At 40.9% G+C, this 22292-nt stretch overlaps 1 protein-coding gene across 4 annotated transcripts in view; it reads right to left on the minus strand.

Annotated features, from left to right (window-relative positions):
- The window catches only part of KLHL5 (kelch like family member 5), a 108557-nt gene that overhangs the window by 43609 nt on the left and 42656 nt on the right, over window positions 1-22292 (minus strand). For all 4 annotated transcript variants that reach the window (XM_034771128.1, XM_034771129.1, XM_034771130.1 and 1 more), the window contains 4 exons: window positions 18797-18979; window positions 8313-8449; window positions 7548-7744; window positions 572-784 (listed from right to left, as the gene is read on the minus strand). In XM_034771128.1, coding sequence (XP_034627019.1) covers window positions 572-784; window positions 7548-7744; window positions 8313-8449; window positions 18797-18939 — 690 coding nt within the window. In that variant the 5' untranslated portion in view covers window positions 18940-18979. The remainder of the gene's footprint in view (window positions 1-571; window positions 785-7547; window positions 7745-8312; window positions 8450-18796; window positions 18980-22292) is intronic.

The raw sequence follows: 22292 nt of genomic DNA on the forward strand, positions 1-22292 counted from the left end.
CACATTATATCCAAATTCGTATTATATCAGGTCGCGTTATATCGGGGTAGAGGTTATCAAAAGCAAATGCCTTCTAGCCAACTCATCTAATGATCATAAAGAGGACACAAGGTGCATACAAGTGCTTTAAAGATAATCATTAAGAGATTGAAGAAGGTCACAGTTCATAGATGTTGATTAGTGAATTTTATTTGTATATGTCAAAGGCTCATGAATACCTTAGTTTTCCCATCTATAAAATGGAGATAATTCTTACCGTACCTTACAGGGATGTTGCAAGTGTTCAGTTTGTAAAGCCCTTTGACATTATATAAGTGCTAAATATTATTAATGAAATCAATGAGAGCAGTTATTTTAATGACCCTAGTGCAGGTGGCATTCTCATCCATTCAAATACAAAACTGACTACAGATCTTCCCCATTCCTCATTTATTTATCTCTATTTCTAAGAAACCAAAATCACTACTAGTTGGGGGAACTTCCACATAGACAGTATAAGTATGTCCCCTAAAAATACTGATGTTATCCATGGGAAGAAAGAGCTAATGGTTTTATATTTGTAATAATTTACCTGTGGAGCAAGCAGAGGCAGCCTAATGTAAGCCAACAGCTTACTAAGTTCTTTCCTTCTCTGTTCCAAATCATGTCGAACCCAAGTAAGCAGTGCATTCAGTATAGTTTCTTCATTAGGAATATTCATATCATCACTTGCCAAAAGCTTTGCAATTTCAGCAGCTGGCAATAATAAAAACTCCTGGTTTCTAATTACTTCCATGAAATTCTCCTGAAAAAGAAAAAAGTATTTTCAATATGAACACTGAAGACCTTTGGATAGGCCACTATTGTCATCCGCTGCTGAAAGTTGTAGAAACACCATGTATTGAGATGCAGATTTTGCTGAGTAGAGTACAGCATACTCCAGTAATGGGCATGTTTGTAATGGTTTTCATTATAGTTGGATTGGTTTGTGTCAAATATAATTTCCAATGAATAAATGAACAGGAAAACAGTTCTAACTTTAACTTTTGGTGGGTTATTTTAAATTGTTTTTATTGTTTTGTAAGTCAAATACAGCTGAATAAGGTATATAGATAATGGAATGAAGATATAAAGGATTCACAGTACTGCACCAGGCTACAAATTTATTTATTTTTAATCAACAATTACTTTTTTGATAGGTTTCAATTCTCCACATCTTCCCTTCTGTCATTTCTAATAGCCTGTCCTCATTTCAGGATAGGAAGAAACACAGTATAAAATGTTTCCAACCATAAATGCACATTATTTAAAAATACCAGGATTTTTAGAAGGTTTTGTGGAAGCTTTATTAAACTCAAGTGCAAATGGTAAAAAAAACACAAAAAAATAAAAGAGCAATAAGAAGCTTATAACAAATATATTTTGCCAAAATTGAATGCTTTTTTAATAGTACTGAAAAGGGCAAGATCACAGTTCCTCCATGCTCCTTTGCAGGGGAACAAGAAGAAGGCATAAGGTGGAAAGAGTCTTTGATTCAAAATAATACATCTACACTGCAGTGGAAGACCCGTGGCACAGCTGTGGCTTGTCCAGGTCAGCTGACTTGAACTTGCAAGGATTTGGCTGGGGGCTTTAAAATTGCAGTGTAGATGTTTGTGCTTGGCCTCGGGCTGGAGCCAAGGCAAGCTCAAACGTCTACACTGCAATTTTATAGTCGCACAGCCCAAGCCAGCTGACACGGGCTCTGAGAGTTGATGCCGCAGGTTTTTTATTGAAGTGTAGATGTACCCAATGTGGTCTGCTCCTGGAACAGCACATCTATATGTTTCCTTTTACTCAGAGTTTGTAGTAACTCCATGATCAAGTCCAAAATTAGCAGACATAATGTAGCTGAATTTTAGAAAAACATTTGATTTAATCTCTAAAGTAATCTTACTCTCAAAATTAATTGAAATCGGTTTGGATATCCAAACACATGTAGACTGAAAACTGGCTGAAATATTTTTGTTTTTTTAGAGGTAAAAATAAAAGCCAAAATATCCGCAGGAGTGGGTGTGTTCGATAAGGGGACTGTGCAGGGATTAGTGTTAAGACCAACCCTATTTAATATCTTCATTAATGATCTAAAAGCAGTAAACTGCATGTTAGTGAAATTCACTGAAAATCCTAAATTGGAAAGACCTTCATCTTGGAAAAATGCAAGTTAGTATCTCAGAGGAAAAATAATTCAATAACTCAAAACACAGATTTAATAACAGAGAAAAATCTGGGAGCTGTAGAAAGAAATACTGTTGAAAATGGCATTGCAAATCAGATATGAATTTGCAATACAAAATGTCAATAACAATGTCCATTACAGTTTTGGATTGCATAAGCACTGGACATATCATCACAGAGGAGGGAGATGACTTTTTTTTTTAATATGGCTCTGGAAATACATTGCGTATTGCATTCAATTCTGTGCATCTCATTACCAGAAAGATATTGACAAAATAAGGGAACTCAGAGAAGAGGAACAAAACCTGAAAAGGCTGGATGGATTGACTTATAAGGAAAGATTAAACGAGTTGAATATGTATTAGTGTGACTAAAAGATATAAAAGAGGACAAGGCACACAATTGTCTACAAATATCTAATTACATTTTTAAAAAAGTGTCTTCATGCTTTCTCCGTTGTTGCCTCTCACATTTGGGAGGTGCTCCCCATAAATGTCCATAAAGCTACCTCATTATCCATGTTCAAAACCCTCCTCTCTGCCATGATGCCTAAAAAAAACTTGACAACAATTGGGATGCTGTAAGTGGAGATCACTTCCTATTATGTTGACCAATATTGTCTAATTGTTTCCTTGTACTCCCCTATTTGTCTGTATCCATCTGTTGTCTCTTATCTTACACTAAGGATATGTCTACACCACAGTGGCACAGCTAAGGCATACCTTTCTGGTTGCTATATATGCGCTGAATCTGCTTTTCCATCCCGCTCCAAGCCTCTGTTTCTGAGTTCTTCTCCTCATAAATAGTTAGTATTGATCTCTGCTGTTGCTCATGAATTACTCAAGCAGCAGCAAGCTGAACTTGATCCAATTCTTGTAATATTTTTGTATTGTTCATGTGTTTCTGAAGACCAGTAATAAAAACTGACGTGACTGTTCACTTTTCACTCTGCTTTAAAGCTTGAAAAAGCTCTGAGCAGCAGCTGCAGCAGAGATTCTGGAGCTCTCTTCTTGCACACTTGGACAGCACTGGTTTATAATCACTTCATGTTCAGGTGGTTTTCCTTGCAACTTAAAAGGCTAGCAACTTAAACCAAAAATTAACACAAAAATTAAAGCTTAGATGTGGCAGAAGTTGCCTGGGAAAATTTCCTATTCACCATAGACAAGTGGATTTTTCAAGCCCTGAAAGAAATACAAGCCATTTTCCTCTTCTCTGAAAACAATCATTTCCCTTTGGTTTGCATTTTTTGAAAGGGAGAAAAAGCTAAATATTTCATTGAATAACTACTGCACACTATCAACTGTTCTCAAATGAGCTAGAAGAGAATAAAAATTGATTTTTTCCTTGATAGATTGAGGATAATTAGAGGCCACTGGACAGGTCACAAGACTGAAAAGTTTGGAGTTCTGGATTCTCTTCCTAGCTTTGCCATTCAGTAGCTACAAGACCCTTGCCTTAACTTTTGTATCACCATTTTACAGATGGGAAATTAAGGTATAATTACACTCACCCTCTTTTATAAAGCACTTCAGGACCTACAGATGAAGTCACTATACAAGTACTAAGTATTGTTACTACAAAGCAATCACCACACAATGAACGATTTTCTTAAGTTAAAAAAATAATGCTGATCTTAGAATAATTAATGACATTCATCAACTCTTACAAATTTTGCATCTATTATATTTTGTTCCCTCCCTGTCCTCAAAATAGAGGAATTATACTGTGCTCATCTTGGGACACGATGGCATAGCATCTTGATGTTACTTGAGATATCAAGTTAATGGAGATTATGTGATTCTGATCTCCTGGATAAACTAAAGAAATCACAGCAGTCACCTTTGTTGGAAATGTAGGATGTCCCCAGACCTGATATAACAGGAAGATGTTGGAAGTAAAACACTATGTTAGATGCTGCTTTGGAAAAAGAACAATCAAACGTGCAAAAACTCTGTACTTTATGCCCTGATACAGAGATACTTAAATTAATCTTTTGGCTAGTCTAGCAACATTTTTAATTTTGTAGTCATGTGGCCCATTACTTTTTATAAATTATATTTATATAATAGGATAACTGTATGTGTAAAAGGTTAATTTGGTGCATTTGCACACACAATCCTGGTAATTGCATTTTACATGCCTACATTATCAGAATCAGGCCCACAATGCCTGTTTATATGCTATTATGTGCACCACTATTCACTTTAGACTGTTGCAGTGTTTCACTTACTATGTCCTGAGGATTTTTCAGGCACTGTCAAATTTTGAAGTCTAAAAAACTGATCTAGTTTGACAATAATCTTGAAGAGTTTTCTTATTCTTTGTCACAATGAATAAATAGTCTATCAATTGAGTGACAACATAGTTAATAATAAAGTAATGAAACACTCATGTTCTTTTAGCAAAATAGCAACATACATACTTTTAATTTGAAGTGGTCCAGCATTCAAATCAATCCTACTTATATTTATACTTCAAATACACTGCACTGACTGAAACCATGCCAACGCTTTCAAGTGACACTAATGGATGTTGTTCAGATAGAGAAAGTCCATTAGTGGAGCTGGATCCACTGAGATTATTCACTGATGGATCTTTTATTTTGAGAAAATGCCCATTTCATGTGAACTGCTGGTCTCAAAGTACAGCAATGGTTTAAATTAGGTGCTTATCAAAATACTCATTGTTTTACTCATAGCTTTTCAATATGACAGCATTAAAACTGAGTAGCTGTTTTAACTGCAGTGAAATTGTCTGCATGGTGAACTGCTCTTTCCATCGGACTAGAAAAGAAAAAGCAGCAGCAAAAGAAAGAAAATGAATATATTGAAATAAAAATATAAATATTTTATACTATTAATTTACCTCAAATTTCAAGTGCCTTTAAAAAAGGCAAAACAGCATGGCAAAACCAACAGAAATTTCTCCAGTCAGAGTCATTTCAGTGTAACCCATGATCATTTGTGACATATGAATAATTTATGGATTTTAACAAACAACAGAATTTACAGAACTATAGGTATGTTTAATCCTGATGCTTTAATATTTTTAATGGCATGAGCATCAAGTGACTAGTATTTATTAGTGTTAAACATTTTTATGCTTTCAAATTGCTTTTAAACAAATGAAATTATTTTGGGATTTATTTTAATTGAAGATTCAATTGGACTATACATTTCTATTCAGTTTCCATAGCAACATTAGTTTCAAACCAAAGGAACTGTTTCAGTATTACTCATTATTACTAAAATTCAATTTCATGTCTCCATTGGAACTAAACAACATTAAAAAGGCCTTGGGAAGAATCCATCTGGCACAACTAATTAGTTTGAAAATGGCTTTTTAAAATCCAGCTAATTTAAATTTGATTCATGGCAAAGCTTTAGAATCAGTAATTGTGCCACTGAAGTAAACAATGGCCTAAAGATACGCAACTATTTTCCTGTGAATTGAACAACTTCTTACTAAAGGAAAGATGTCGAGTCAGTAATAAACTAACTTTTAAGAAGTGAGACAACAACCAACAGTTGCTGTCAAAATAATAAGACCAGATGGAGGTACACCTTCTAAAGGCTCATATTTTAAATTGCATCAAATAATATTTTGTTAACCTTCCGATTCTAGCACTCCACTAGTAAATGTTAGAAGAACATGACTAGACAGTACCACAATTAAGACAATTATTTATTTAGAAAAAAACTGTTTGGGCAAGGAGGAAATAAGGAGTCTATTTCTGTGTGATTTTTTTCATCATAACGTACAATGATTTCTCAGTCTCTCACAATTAAGCATACTATTTCTCATAATCATACATATCTGTTTTACTCTATTCTTCCTGCCTCATCTGATTGTTTTATTGACGCTCTGTCTTCAATCCATACTTGACCATAATGAAACCTTTTCTCATTATATACTGTGATTTGCACACTATTCATTCACGTGTTTTAATAAACATTAGTATGGATGCATTATTAAATGCATCAATGATCCACCCACCTGAGAGGGAACTGAATCACACACAACAAGAATGCCAGGATATTTGATTCTAATCTCTCATAGTAAACTTGAAGCGACAAGGTGGGTGAGGTAAACCATTTCTGTTGGTGAGAGACAAGCTTTTGAGCTACACCGAGCTCTTCTTCAGGTCTCCATGTGTACCTCAAAAGTTTGTCTCTATTATCCTGGGACCAACGTGGATACAACAACACTGCAAACAATAGTAAGCTTGGACATTAAGTCAGAGGAAAAGAATAAAAAATAAAACAACCAAACAACGGGTTCCATTCAGCAAAAATTCAGAAGGTAAAAGGAGAATTGATGGATTTCTGATTCAATTACCCCAATTCCAATTAAGAAACACAAATCATACATTTCAGATGACGTGGGGATACCACACGGGATCAAAGGCTTTAATACTAAGTTTACTGATGTGGTATCCCATCTCCTAAAACTGGAAGGGACCTTGAAAGGTCATCAAGTCCAGCACCCTGCCTTCACTAGCAGGACCAAGTACTGATTTTGCCCCAGATCCCTAAGTGGCCCCCCTCAAGGATTGAACTCACAACCCTAGGTTTAGTAGGCCAATGCTCAAACCACTGAGCTATCCCTTCCCCCCTGCCTAGGTTCAGTTACCAAGAGCCTAGACCAGCAGAGGCCATATCATGAGAGGTGGAGAGAAGTACCTCACGTAATTCTAGGAACTCCCATGAGCAAAGAGCAGCAGTGCTAACTGGCCACAGACAGATATGCCTCTTAGGTCCTTACACTTCTCTGATAGTAGAGTTACCATAAAATTATACCCTTGAGGGAGGTAAGGAGAAAAATTAACAAAAGATGTTGGTGAGGGAATGAAATTTAAGAATGTCAGAGAATCAGACTTGCTCCAAATAAATCCCCAAACCCTCACTTAATTGCTGGCTATACTTTTGCATTTGGCTACTCATGACTCTACCTAAGAACATATGTTCCTTGTTCCTATGTTGCTATATAGAAGGTGGCTGAGTACATTTCCCAGACCAGAACAAGGGTTCTGCGTAAGCTCGAAAGCTTGTCTCTCTCACCAACAGAAGTTGGGCCAATAAAAGATACTACCTCACCCATGCTATTTCTCTAAATAGTCACAGGCATTTTTGAAGATTTTACCCATTACTTTTTTTCTGACTAAATGGAACACTACCAAGATAGAAAGCAGTACTTAATGTCACAGTATATAAATAGCTCTGATAATAACAATGGCTCTTAGGGGGTGGGGGTGGGATAGCAACATTTACCTCAGGAAGGCAGATACTCTATATTTTCCTTGCTACAGAAAAATCAATGAATGGATGATGCTACAAATAAGGACATACCATGGTGAAATTGTGAGCCACTTTGTGCAAGTCAGTGCAACCCTGTGCATCAGCAAAAGAGCGGATTCCAAGGCAGTTGGATGGGTGAAGTTGTTTCATTAAGAACTTACAGCACGCTTCCACAACCTGAGAGAGCTGGAGAAGGCAAGCTGTAGATAACAGGCACTCAATATTATCTTCTTTTAATTCAAGGTGACCTAACAATATTAAAAGAAGGGTGCTCATTATTTATGAAAGAATATTGACTGTAATTCCAACAAGAGATTTTTCTGAACACACACAAAAAAGTTTTTTTGACAGACTAAGTAAGAGAGAGAGAGAGAGAAATGTGGTTGAAATGGTAGTTCTGTTTCCCCTGCTTTTATCTTTTGTCAACCTCCTCCCAAAAAATCATAAACAACATAGAATTATTTTCAGAACATGCTACAGAACTAAGACAATAACATTCCTACAAAACAGCCCAAAAATTAGTAGCTTGCATAATATAGTGCAAAAGAATTATGAAAAAAAATTCTTTTTTCGCCCATCAGGATGCATCTGAAATATTTTGACATTTGTCAACTAACTAGACATCAACTAACAACTAACTAGATCCCACTGAGTTGCTCTAGATAATGGCAGTAATAGTAGTTTTAATAAATAAGCAGTTCAATTGTATGGTGCAGCATTTCTACCAAATATCTGAAATCTAATAATGGAATACGATGTTCACTTAGGGACAGAACATCAGAGAAACATTACCACCCTTTTCTTCATTCTTCTTACCTGTATACGCATATTGAACCAAAGCCCACAGTGCATTTGGCTCTACACCTTCCATCTTGATTTCTTCCTGTCTTGCTTCTCTTACATCATTAGTAAACATGGCTGCAAAGTAGTCCGAAACAGAGGAGAGAACTAATCTGAGACCATATTGGAGAAAGGGGAGAGAGAGGCAAAAAAAGACCTTAGTGAAGCTGACGTTTGTTAATAAATGCTTCATTATTTTGCCCTTTGAAGGTGCATTGTACTGAGGAAAGCATTTTAAACTTGACAAACTGCTTCATGCCCCAGTTCCTTCCTATGAATAATGAAGTGCTGTTACTGAAAGTACATTTTCTGCTGATGTAAATGATTTACCCTTTTAGTGCTCAATGACTTTTTATAATCGCCATATAAAAATAATACATAAAGAAGCAAATACATAGCATTAGATACTGTATGAAAAATACCCGGAAAAAACAATCAATTATTAATTTTAAAATGGTAAAGGAATTACTTCTTAGTAATTTTAAAAAATACTTTAAAATATTTTATGTTCCTCATAGGCTAATTGATACAAACATCAATGACAGAACCTGCCTACTGAGTAGAACTGGAGATCATACAAATCTGAAAATTCCATATGTGAGTATAGTAAGTCAGTCACAGGAATATGGTAATAGTAGAGTTACCTTTTTTGTGCAAGCACTTAACACATTACTTTTGTCAACTGTTTGGGATGAGTGCATGTCTAGGTTAATGCTCAGCGAAGAGTTATTTGCATCAGAGAGAGATCAAAACACTTAATACATATTATAATAGTAATACATTTTCAGGAATTAAGGTAGCTGAAGATATGATTAAATAGAGTGGAAAAGCAAGGGAAATGCTTGGTAGTATTTCTTACAGATATTTGGATTAACTGGATGCATTTTACAGATGAACTACATAAAATTGTCTTAGTTTATCAATTGCAAAGTTATAGATTGCTGACGGTGTTGCAGCCATTACTTTTCATTAAATTGTGTCTGCATATCTTCCATCTGTTATCCATTGCATCATCTTTGTCCAGGGCTGCATCACGTAAATACCTTTTGCCAGCCTTTTGGAGGCAATGGAGATGGGTGAGAATGTGTAGAACTTGAATTAAACACAATTTGACCATGAGGAAAATGGTTTAAAAGCATTTTAAACATTTCAAAGGACATTATAACAGTATTCTGTAATACAAAATTCCTTTTATGGCCCATTCTTGATAAACTACGTTATTCAGTCCCAGAGGATAATTAGAATAATTCGTTAGGATAGCTATCCATGTGGCAGTTCTGGGTGTTTTAGCTTTTCATTTAAATAAAATCTCAGCTTCAAATACTGCCTCTCAGAATAGGGTTCTATACAGCATGACTGTGGTATGAGATAAATTCATCTTGTCATTGAGGGAGATTTGTCAGATTGATTTGATATTCTCCTGTTCAGTCAAAGGCTTAGTTGTCCTGGGACCACGTAGTCATGGTTAAGTTTAGAAAGTGAATGGTTCTTTGGATGGACTAGATTTGAATGAGTTAATAAAACAAATTTTAAAATAACTTGCAATTCATTATATTCTTCCATTAAAATTCAGAACCAGACATGTAAACTAAATATCTCACGTTAAAAATATTTAACACTGACAATATTGTAATAATATTTAGGGCTCTAACGGGAAAATAGTGTTTGCTGCAACAGTAGCCTAAGCTAAGACCCAGTCTACACACAGATCACTGGTCTAACTATTTCAGTAAGGAGTGTGATTTTTTCAATGTGGTTATATCTGTATAAGTCCTAGAGTAGAGACAATTATACTACTGAAAAGATGCCTTATGACTGTACAGTTTATTCCCCTTCTGTCCAAGCTATACTGGTATAAGCACATTTAAGCTAGTATAACTTCAGCCACTCTAGGGGTAGTTATACCACTTAAACTATACAATATAATTAAATCGGCACAACTCTTGTGTAAACACTGCCTTAGGCTTGGTCTACACTCAAAATGTAAACCAGCATAGCTATGTTGGCCAGAGGTGTGAAAAAACCACACACCTGCCTAACATAACTATACCGACAAAAACCCCAGTATAAATGCAGCTATACTAACCAAAGAGTTCCTCTGTCAGCATAGCTAATGTCATTCTGGGAGGTGATGCTCATACACTGGCAGAAAAACTCCTTCTGACAGGATAAGCTGCATCTAAGGCAGGGGGCTATGCGCACATCGACCCTATAGCATAGGCATAGCCTTATGTCTTCCTTTTGTGTTCTTATTCCTGGAACTCTATCCGTGACACTCAGCTCCACTTCCCCCCCTCCACCTTTCTCACTACAGTTGTAGTGAGAAATCTTGCCTATATTGGGAAAAAGCATAATTTTAGGAAATTTGTTTTAACTAATATAATATTAGTTAAACATATATATAATTATATATTATATATAATTGTATAATATATAATGTATAATTATATATAATCATATAATGTTATAATAGAATATTAAACACATATGACACACATCAAGTTCATAATCAGAATTCATAAGTTTTACATAGTTTGAGAAATCTGCCTGTCACAACAACTTAGCACCTAAGATAAACAAGGACAGGTCATGTTTAAAAGACACGGTAAACAGTCCCAGTCCACACTAAGTGCCAAGTCATGATGAACATTGTGTTAGTTAAAACAGGTTAGTTTTTGGACTTCTCTTTAAGAACAGGTTAGTTCAACAAAGTTAAGCTCCAGCCATGCCAGTATAGAGGAACTTGGACATAACATATCCGCTTTCCCCATCCTTTCCAGAAGCTATCTGTGCTCTGGTTTTCAGACACATCTCCACCATCACAGTTCAGATGATATCAGGAACACAAGACTTTTAATAGAACACAAATTTTTGGACTTTTATTTAAGAACAATTTCAGAGTAACTGATTGGCTTTTGAAATTTTTTCTTAAGTTCTGCATTGGAAGTAGCTTTTAATTTTTGAATCTATGATTAAGTAGTTTACTTGGATTCTGTAGTATTTTAAGCAGAATTGGTGGCTTATTCTTGTCTGTTCCCAGGGCCGGTGCAACCCATTAGGCGACCTACAATTTGGTGGGCGGTGACAGCGACGGTATTTCAGCGGCGGGACCTTCCGCCGCCTCTGTGAGGGTCGGCATTTTGGGGCGGGACCTTCCACCACCTAGGGCAGCAGAAAAGCTGGCGGTGCTCCTGCCTGTTCCTTATGCGTGTGCACAAGTGCAGAACCCTCCAGGGTGGATTTGATTTAAATCACTAGTCAGGAAGACTCAATTTAATCATAGATTTCTACATAAAAGTGCATTCTTGTTGGTTGTTATAGCCTTAATACATATTCTTCACAACTCAGAGACAGATGTAGGTTTCATTTTTAGAAGGTACACGCTATACATTTTTAAGTGATTTATTTTGAAAACTTTTCAGATTAGTTTTACAGCTAAATCAGAAAATGAATGATTTTTTGGTTATTTCATTTACCAAAGGTAATTGAAGCAGATATTTATGAAGTCATTGGGAGGTGAACTATTCCAGTTCAACAGGTTAATCATTAATATTTGGAGGATTTTCTTGCCATGCTGTATTAGGAGGAGAACATCACCAGACGGACATTTAAATGGTTTTATTTAACTAAAACAATGTTATGTAGTCTGGATTTTTTTCTTCAACAGCAAACATATAATATTTAAAAAAAACAAGCATATGAATTTTTGAATTTAAACATTCAAGTTTTTTAAAATCAGGTTTGTTTTTGTTCAAATTGTTTTTAACTAAAATAGTTAAATGAAATTAAAAAAAAGTTAGATCGACTATGTCAGCCAGGTCAACACGAGAAACTTAAAATACTGGCTTCTGCAGCTAACTCTGTCGTCTTCACCTTCATTTTCCTGTTTGTTCATAATCTGGAAAAGAAAAACAAGCTTTCCTGCTTTTTCAGGTCCTAAATGATTTCTCAATTTGGAATGAATTAGTCCAAAGGAAGAAAATATTCTTTCTACACCGGAAGAAGAAGCTACTGCTGTTAAAAGTGAAATTATCACTTCAAGAGTCTCTGAATCCAAGTGCTTAAGTGACTTCCACCAATTCACTGGTGTGACTTTCTTTAAAACATCATCAGAAAACATACCGTATATACTCGTTCATAAGCCGAATTTTTGTAGTAAAAAAGGGAAGCACCAGAGAAGGGGTTTGGCTTATGAACGGGCATAGAGAGGGAGAGGTGGGACACAGCTCCTCCCCCACAACAGAGTGAGCAAGGAGAGGCAGCACAGCCAGCAGAGCCAGAAGGGAAGAGGCGGGGCCAGAGTCTCTCTGCTTCTGGCCACGCTGCTCTCCCCCCAGCCTCCGAAGCAGCTGTAGCTCTGGGGTGGCAGGCTGCAGCCGTGCCGCTCGGCCTCACCCCCCAGAGCAGGCTGTGGCTGCGCCGCCCAGCCCGCTGGAGCACACTGCGACTGTGCCGCCTGGCCCAGCCTGCTGGAACATGCTGCGGCCGCGCCACCCAGTCTGGCCCACCGGAGCAGGCTGTGGCCACGCTGCCCGGCCTGCTGAAGCAGCTCCAGCGAGGCCAGAGACATCCTCCCTTGGCCCTCCCCAGATAAGGTGGGAAGGGATGGGATGGGGAGAGTGTGGGGGTCCCGGGCTAGGGGTGAGGTATGTGGGGGGTGGTCACAGGGGTTACTCACCTGACTCCCAGCTTCTCCCTCCAAAAAAATTTCCCCACCAGTTGCTGTCCCGGCCCATCAGGGTAAGCAGCTGACGTGCCAGGACACTTTGTTTACTTAGGTTTACCTCTGTGCCTGCGGATGCTTGAGGTAAAAAAACCATCTCGGCCCACCAGCGGCTTATCCTGATGGCCTGGGAGCCAAAGTTTGCTGACCCCTGAATTATAGGGTCGGCTTATGAACGGGTCATAAAAATTTTCCATTTTTACTTATCCATCTTGGGGGGGGGGTTGACTTATAAATGAACTGGCTTATGATCAAGTATATACGGTATATTTCTTGAATGGTTCTTATTTCAAACTGGGCCTCTTTTACCGCCTGCTGCCATTATAGGTTTTCCCTTCTAGTGAGAGAATGGTATGGTAGATCTCAAATCAATGAAGGCTACACTCAAAAAGACCTCAAGACTTCTGGAATGTGCTGCTCAAACAGTTTCATTTTTGTTTCTACTGCCTGTCCCTCCCTTCTCACATTTATCTCCAGGCTTCTTCTCCTTGTCCAGATCTATTCTGCCCCCAACAATCTTCTATTCATTGAACTTTTTGAAACTTTGCACTTTTAGAGAGAGGTAAGAGATTGACTCTGTGTACACAAATTTATAGAGAGACAATAAGGTTGAGGACTGTTATTTCTCACCTCTATATATTATGTATTTATTTAATTAAAAACATTTTTGCTGTTAACAAGCATATTATCTCTGGAGACACAAATCCACAGTTTGAGAACTGCAAAACTAAGCATCTCTGATGGTATCTTCTAGACTGAGCACTGAATCCCATTGGGTAGATAGAAAGATTAACCAAAATAATCTATACAGAAGCCCCTGGAACTCCATAAAATTGGGTTCCTAATCCATGAACTACTGGAACTCATTTACAAAACTTTTCTTAAAGATTACATGAATATATTGTCTCATACTATAGAATTAGAATTTATAATCCCTGTTCCATGATGAGATATCTTTGAGCTATAATGTATCTTAATTAAAACTATCTTTAGATAGGTTTTTTCCTCAAAAATAAAAAAAAAATTCTATTTAAATAAAGAAATCAAATTTTTTTTTAAATCATTGATTTTTATCCACCCTGAACACTTAATTCCAACACAGGAGTGCTTTCCATTCTCCTTATGGCTTGTTACAAACATAATGCCAAAGTGTTAATTTTCATTTGAGACATCTTTTTGTCACTCAAAGTATTACAATAAAATAATCCCCCACATTGTATTGATGCACACTGATCTCAACTGCATACAGGCAATTCTGATGGAAATATAACTTGGAAAAACTGAGCATGTTCTACAAATAGATGAGAAGCACATACCAGACCAATTGATCTATGGTGAACTGTCCAATAGAAAACTGACAGAACTTGGAAAGAAACTGTTTTTAAAAATGCACAGCTATAAACTGATTTTCAGGTTAATATTGAAATTGAGCCTTGGGAAACTAACTGCCAATAAACAATATAGCTTGGAATGACATATTTGAAAATTAGTGGTATGACTGTGAAACAAAGTGCCAACTATGTCTCCAACAGCAATGTTTGGTTAAAGCACATCATCCAGAAAGACATCAAAGGATAGAGAATCCATCTCCTTTTGCTCCTTTGGTTAATTGTCCTAACTTTTAAAAAATTGTGCCTAATTTGTCATTTGAATTTGTCTGGCTTCAGCTTCTAGCCACTGGTTCTTGCTATGCCTTTCTCCACTAGATTTAAGAACCCTTTAGTAAAAAAACAGTTACTCACCCTCTCGTAACTGTTGTTCTTTGAGATGTGTTGCTCATGTCCATTCCAAGCAGGTGTGTGCGCACTGCATGCACGCCAGCTGGAAGATTTTCCCTTAGCAGCGTCTGTAAGGTCGGCCTGGGCACTCCCTGGCGTGGTGCTTCCATGGCCTCCAATATAGGAGCCTGCCGACCCTCCACCTCCTCAGTTCCTTCTTGCCGGCACTCTGACAGAGGGGTAGTAGGGTGGGTACTGGAATGGACATGAACAACACATCTTGAAGAACAGTTACGAGAAGGTGAGTAACCGTTTTTTCTTTTTCGAGTGATTGTTCATGTCCATTCCAAGCAGGTGACTCCCAAGCCGGAGTTCAGGTGGTGGGGTTGGAGTCCACTACAGATTGAAGCACTGCACGACCGAAAACTGCGTCGTCTCTGGCCTGATGCGTGATGGCGTAGTGCAATGTGAACGTATGAATTGAGGACCATGTGGCCGCCCTGCATATCTCCAGGGTCGGAATCTGAGCCAGCAACGCCGCAGAAGAGGCCTGCGCCCTGGTGGAGTGGACTGTAATCGGCGGGGCAGGCACCTTCGCCCAATCGTAGCACTCACAGATGCAGGACGTGATCCATGAGGAGATATGCTGTGAAGAGACAGGGAGTCCCTTCATCCTGTGGGCCACAGCCACAAAGAGTTGGACTGATTTCCTGAACGGCTTGGTTCTTTCGATATAGAACACCAGGGCCCTGTGAACGTCCAGGGAGTGCAGTCTACACTCCCTGCTGGAAGAGTGTGGCTTAGGATAAAACACAGGGAGAAAAACGTGGTCCCATGTGGAATTGGGAGACCACCTTAAGAAGGAACGCCGGGTGTGGCCTGAGTTGGACCTTGTCCTTATGGAAGACAGTCTAGGGTGGCTCGGACGTTAGGGCTCTGAGCTCCGAGACCCTCCTAGCTGAGGTGATAGACATGAGGAACGCAACCTTATAGGAGAGATACAGCAGTGAGCATGTAGCCCAGGGCTCAGAGGGGGGCCCGTGAGGGCAGAGAGGACCAAATTAAGGTCCCAGGCCGAGACAGGCTGTCACGTATGCGGGAAGAGTCTGTCCAGGCCCTTGAGGAAGCGACTGACCAGTGGGTTTGCGAAGAGCGAGAAACCGTCAGCCCCTGGGTGAAACGCAGTGATGGTGGCCAGGTGGACCCGAACCGAGGAGAGTGAAAGTCCCTGCTGCTTCAGGTGAAGTAAGTAATCTAGTATGAGTGGGACCGGGGCGAGCAACGGAGCCTGTCCCTGCTGCCCTGCCCAGATGGAAAAACGTTTCCACTTGGCCATGTATGTGGCCCTGGTAGTGGGTTTCCTGCTACCAAGGAGGACTTGCCTAACTTGATGGGAGCATCCCATTTCTACAAGGTTCAGCCATGGAGCATCCAGGCTGTGAGGTGGAGCGACTCCAGGTTTGGGTGCCAGAGGCGGCCCAATCCTGTGTGATCAGGTCCGGGAGCAGGGGCAACGGGATGAGCGCCTGTACAGACATCTGCAGCAGTGACGTGAACCAATGCTGGCTCGGCCACACCAGCGTGTGGCGAACAGGTCTATCTGGGGAGAGCCCCAGAGATGGAAGATTGAATGTACCACATCCCGGTGGAGAGACCACTCGTGACCGTGAAACAATCGACTGAGGGTGTCTATTAGGCCGTTCTGCACCCCCAGAAGGTAAGACGCCATCAGGTGAATTGCATGCTCTATGCAAAAGTCCCATAGCGCGAGGGCTTCCCGGCACAGGTGAGAGGAGCATGCACACCCGTTTGTTGATATAGAACATCGCCGAGGTATTGTCCGTGAGAACTGCGACACATCTGCCTGCCAAGGAGGATTTGAAAGTCTGGCAGGCAAGATGAACCGCCCGCAGCTCCCGGTCGTTGATGTGTAAGGTGAGGTCCTCCGAGGACCAAAGGCCCTGGGTCCTGAGATCCCCCAGGTGCACCTCCCACCCCAGGTCCGACACATTGGTTACCAAGGATGGGGGGGGGGGGCTGAGGGCTGGCGAAGGGCACTCCTACACAAACCTGCCACCACCGGAGGGAGTCTAGCACTGCACAGGGCAGCGTCACCACAGAGTCCAGCGCATCCCTGGTTGGTCGGTACATGGTCGCCAACTAGGACTGGAGAGAGCGCAGTTTGAGCCTGGCGTGACTCACCACATAGGTGCTCGCAGCCATGTGCCCCAGCAACTTCAGGCAGTTTCTTGCTGTAGTGGTCGGAAAACGCCTGAGACCGAGAATGATGTCGGACATGGACCGGAACCTGGACTCTGGGAGGTACGCTCTGGCTTGAGTCGAGTCCAGGACTGCCCTTATGAACTCTATCCGCTGGACTGGGGACAGGGTAGACTTGGCCTCGTTTAACCGGAGGCCGAGCTTGAGGAAGGTCTATCTGATGAAGACCACCTGAGCCTCCACCTGTACCTTGGAGCGGCCCTTGATGAGTCAGTCGTCGAGGTAGGGAAACACCTGAATTTGGTGCTTGTGCAGGAAGGCCGTCACAACTGCCATGCACTTTGTGAAGACCCTCGGGGCCATCGACAGACCAAACAGCAGGACTGCAACCAAATGTAAGGTTGGTAGGATCCAAGGTCCTGACTGGTAGGTCGTCCTTGACCGCACCATCAAATTTGGGGTCTAGGCCCCAACGGAGGCCTTGGTTGGCCCAAAGACTGTCCAGCATACGGATATTGCCTCCTCCTGCCACTCCTACTCCTACCGCGCGGGGCCTGTGGGCGGTTCTGGGGCTGATATGGCCGCGGGCTGGCTGCGGCCTAAATTGTCTATGCTGAGTGGCCGGAGGGTGCGGGCCCATGGAGCGTAAAGTAGCCCTGGAGTCCTTTAGGCTATGGAGCCACTTGTCCGTTTTCTCAGAAAATAATGTGGGTCCCTCAAAGGGAAGGTCCTGGATGGTCTGCTGGACCTCATGGTGAAGGCCGGAAACCTGAAGCCAGGACCTCGCCGCATCACCACTCCGGTGGCCAGTGTGCGGGAGGTTGCATCTGCTGCGTCCAGGGCTGCTTGGAGGGATGCTTGTGAGATCAGCTTCCCCTCCTCCGCCAGAGCAGAGAATTCTGTTCACGATTCCCGGGGTTACTCTTCGGCATAAACTTCCCGCAGACCACATGGAGTTTAAACCCTGGGGACCCGGGCATGCCCCAGGAGGGGACAAGGGTTGAGTTTAGGGGAAACCCCCCCAACAGCTGACTAACTTACAACTAACACTAGCTATAAAACTATGAGAATCAGAACTATATACACGAACTGAGACACTGCTAGGCTTGCTGCAGGAACGCAGCAAAGTTCCAGCCAGCCATCACTGGCGGTAAGAAGGAACTGAGGGGGTGGAGGGTCAGCAGGCTCCTATATTGGACGCCATGGAGGCGCCACTCCAGGGGGGACCGAGACCAACCCTACGAATGCTGCTAAGGGAAAATCGTCCAGCTGGTCTTACAGTTGTGTAAACCATAACACTGAATTAATTTGGAAGACACAAGGGAACATCCAATACACATTTAAATGTTAAATTCAATTTTTTCTTTGTGAACAGTAAAAAATACTACAGTCCTTGAGGACTAACAGAAGTATTGGGAGCATAAGCTTTCGTGGGTAAGAACCTCACTTCTTCAGATGCAGATTCAGACTAACACGGCTACCCCTCTGATACACTACAGTCCTTGAAATATTTTCAAAATTGATTCTGGGTAGGGATTTTATTGTTTTTGTTTGCCAAATATTTGAGTGTCTAGTCACAGGTGGGAATTAACATTGTACCCATTAGAATTACTTTTGATCATGTATCACAGGGAATAGACAGAAGTTAATTTTTAGATTCCAAAGTTTATTTCATCAAAACCTCCTCTTTCTTGAATCTTTTATTTTAAAGCAAAATAGTTAACCCTTACACCACAGATGCACAAACATAGGTAAGCCAATGTAATTTATTTTAGAATCAGAATCTTTTAGATATTTACCTGTGAGCTGGAATTCTGCGATCACCAGCAACTAATACCACATCACATAGTTGTTTGTGTCTCAGGTAGTTTTCCATCTTTTTAAAGGTTTGTTCAGCATGGTTGAGTGCCTGAAAAAATTCATCTGATGTACAAGGCTCCATAGTTTGGCAAGATGATAGAGTCTGACTGCTGTTGGAAGTCCTAAAGGACATAATAACAAAATCTTAGTATGGCTAATATTTTAATACAGCAATTCTGTTCATAGCTGAAACAATGAAAGTCATGCTTGCATTTTAGAAGTGATATATATTACTCAGGTTAACACTTTGTCTCTTGCAATTACTTTTATTCGCATCTTCCCTCCTCCATACACACGTGTGTGGTCCAAAGAGTGGAATTGAAGAGTGGAAAGATGATCTAATGCAGTATTTCTCAATCTTTTGTATTGGTGACCCTTTTCACAGAGCAAGCCTCTGAGTGCAACCCCTCTTATAAATTAAAACCGCATTTTTCCAGTTTGAGAACCCCTGATGTAGTGGTTAGGGAGTTAGCCCGAAACTCAGAAGACCAGAGTTCCATTACTTGCTTTACCACAGACTCCCTATGTAGGTTTAGGCAAGACACTGAAGCCTGATCTATACTTAAAATCCATACCCCTGACCAATGCAGCTGATTTAGCTACATCTATGCTGGAGGTTAAACTGATGGAAGAATGTTTCTATCAATCTAGCTACCATCATTTGGGGAAGTCGTGTTCCTATATAGACAGAAAAATCCCTTTCATCCGTGTAGACTATATCCACACTACCGGGTTATGCTGGCATAGCTATGGCAACATGTCTACATTGCAGCTGGGAGCATGTCTCAGCATGGGGAGACAGACGTGCTAACTCCGCTCAAGCTAGTATGCTAAAAATAGCAGTGTGGATGTTGCAGCATAGCCTAGTTTGGGACCACACAAGTTTGGGTCCAATGGGTTGGGTAGACTTATACTTGGGCAGCCAGCCTTTGCCGCCACCCATGCTGCAAAGTCCACACTGTTATTTTTAACATACTAGCTCGAGCAAGCTAGTGTGCATCTGTCTACCTAGGCGGGGAAGCATGCTCGCAGCTGCAGTATACACATACCATTAGTCTCTTTGAGTCTTGGTTCCCCATCTGTAAAATGGGTATAACGACATTTCCATTTCCTTACAGGTTGTTGTAAGGCTCTTGGATACTATTGTAATGGAGGCCACATCAGTACTTTTGAGAGATAAATGTCTTAAAGTGCCCTTTCTATACAACTCCTTTGAGAATAAATTTAGAAAAATAAATATTTACATACACATAGTTATGACATGTATGCAGTGGAAATATTTTTATTGTCACATATCTTGGAACATAAGTCGGTGAAAATACAGTTCAGTTTACTCTTTCAAACTTAAGTCGATGTAAATTATGTCGCTCAGAGGGGTTTTTTTTTACACCCTAAGCAACATAACTTATGCCAACTTAAGTGGTAGCATAGACAAGGCCTAGGACTCCAATCCAGCATAGAATTTAAGCACATGCTTTATTTTAATTATGAGTAGTTCTTTGGAAGTCAACTCATTACTTGGGTCTTAAAACATTTAACACTGAGGATCACAGAACACAGTCTGAGTGCCACTAGTTTAAGGGATTTTGTTACTCCAAGCAAGATTTTTGATTAAGTATTTTTGCCTGGGAAAGTGGTTCATTGTTTGGTAGCAAAACAATTAATCTTGGTGGCACTGAAATAATCATAATTAGGCTTCAATATTAACAGCCTATTAAAAAGTGGGATGGTGGAATACACACCTATCATAGAATCATAGAATATCAGAGTTGGAAGGGACCTCAAGAGGTCATCTAGTCCAACCCCCTGCTCAAAGCAGGACCAATTCCCAGCTAAATCATCCCAACCAGGGCTTTGTCAAGCCGGGCCTTAAAAACCTCCAAGGAAGGAGACTCCACCACCTCCCTAGGTAACGCATTCCAGTGTTTCACCACCCTCCTAGTGAAATAGTTTTTCCTGATATCCAACCTGGACCTCCCCCACTGCAACTTGAGACCATTGCTCCTTGTTCTGTCATCTGCCACCACTGAGAACAGCCGAGCTCCATCCTCTTTGGAACCCCCCTTCAGGTAGTTGAAGGCTGCTATCAAATCCCCCCTCATTCTTCTCTTCTGGAGACTAAACAATCCCAGTTCTCTCAGCCTCTCCTCATAAGTCATGTGCTCCAGACCCCTAATCATTTTTGTTGCCCTCCGCTGGACTCTTTCCAATTTTTCCACATCCTTCTTGTAGTGTGGGGCCCAAAACTGGACACAGTATTCCAGATGAGGCCTCACCAATGTCGAATAAAGGGGAACGATCACGTTCCTCGATCTGCTGGCAATGCCCCTACTTATACAGCCTAAAATGCCGTTAGCCTTCTTGGCAACAAGAGCACACTGTTGACTCATATCCAGCTTCTCGTCCACTGTGACCCCTAGGTCCTTTTCAGCAGAACTGCTACCTAGCCATTCGGTCCCTAGTCTGTAGCAGTGCATGGGATTCTTCCGTCCTAAGTGCAGGACTCTGCACTTGTCCTTGTTGAACCTCATCAGGTTTTTTTCTGCCCAATCCTCTAATTTGTCTAGGTCCCTCTGTATCCGATCCCTACCCTCTAGTGTATCTACCACGCCTCCTAGTTTAGTGTCATCTGCAAACTTGCTGAGAGTGCAGTCCACACCATCCTCCAGATCATTAATAAAGATATTAAACAAAACCGGCCCCAGGACCGACCCTTGGGGCACTCCACTTGAAACCGGCTGCCAACTAGACATGGAGCCATTGATCACTACCCGTTGAGCCCGACGATCTAGCCAGCTTTCTATCCACCTTACAGTCCATTCATCCAGCCCATACTTCTTTAACTTGGTGGCAAGAATACTGTGGGAGACCGTATCAAAAGCTTTGCTAAAGTCAAGAAATAACACATCCACTGCTTTCCCCTCATCCACAGAGCCAGTTATCTCATCATAGAAGGCAATTAGGTTAGTCAGGCACGACTTCCCCTTCGTGAATCCATGCGGACTGTTCCTGATCACTTTCCTCTCCTCTAAATGTTTCATAATTGATTCCTTGAGGACCTGCTCCATGATTTTTCCAGGGATTGAGGTGAGGCTGACTGGCCTGTAGTTCCCCGGATCCTCCTTCTTCCCTTTTTTAAAGATGGGCACTACATTAGCCTTTTTCCAGTCATCTGGGACCTCCCCCGATCGCCATGAGTTTTCAAAAATAATGGCTAATGGCTCTGCAATCTCACCCGCCAACTCTTTTAGCACCCTCGGATGCAGCGCATCCGGCCCCATGGACTTGTGCACGTCAAGTTTTTCTAAATAGTCCTGAACCACTTCTTTCTCCACAGAGGGTTGGTCACCTTTTCCCCATGCTGTACTGCCCAGTGCAGCAATCTGGGAGCTGACCTTGTGCGTGAAGACAGAGGCAAAAAAATCATTGAGTACA

The sequence above is a fragment of the Trachemys scripta genome, chromosome 5, assembly GCF_013100865.1.
Source record: "Trachemys scripta elegans isolate TJP31775 chromosome 5, CAS_Tse_1.0, whole genome shotgun sequence".
Classification (NCBI taxonomy): domain Eukaryota; kingdom Metazoa; phylum Chordata; order Testudines; family Emydidae; genus Trachemys; species Trachemys scripta.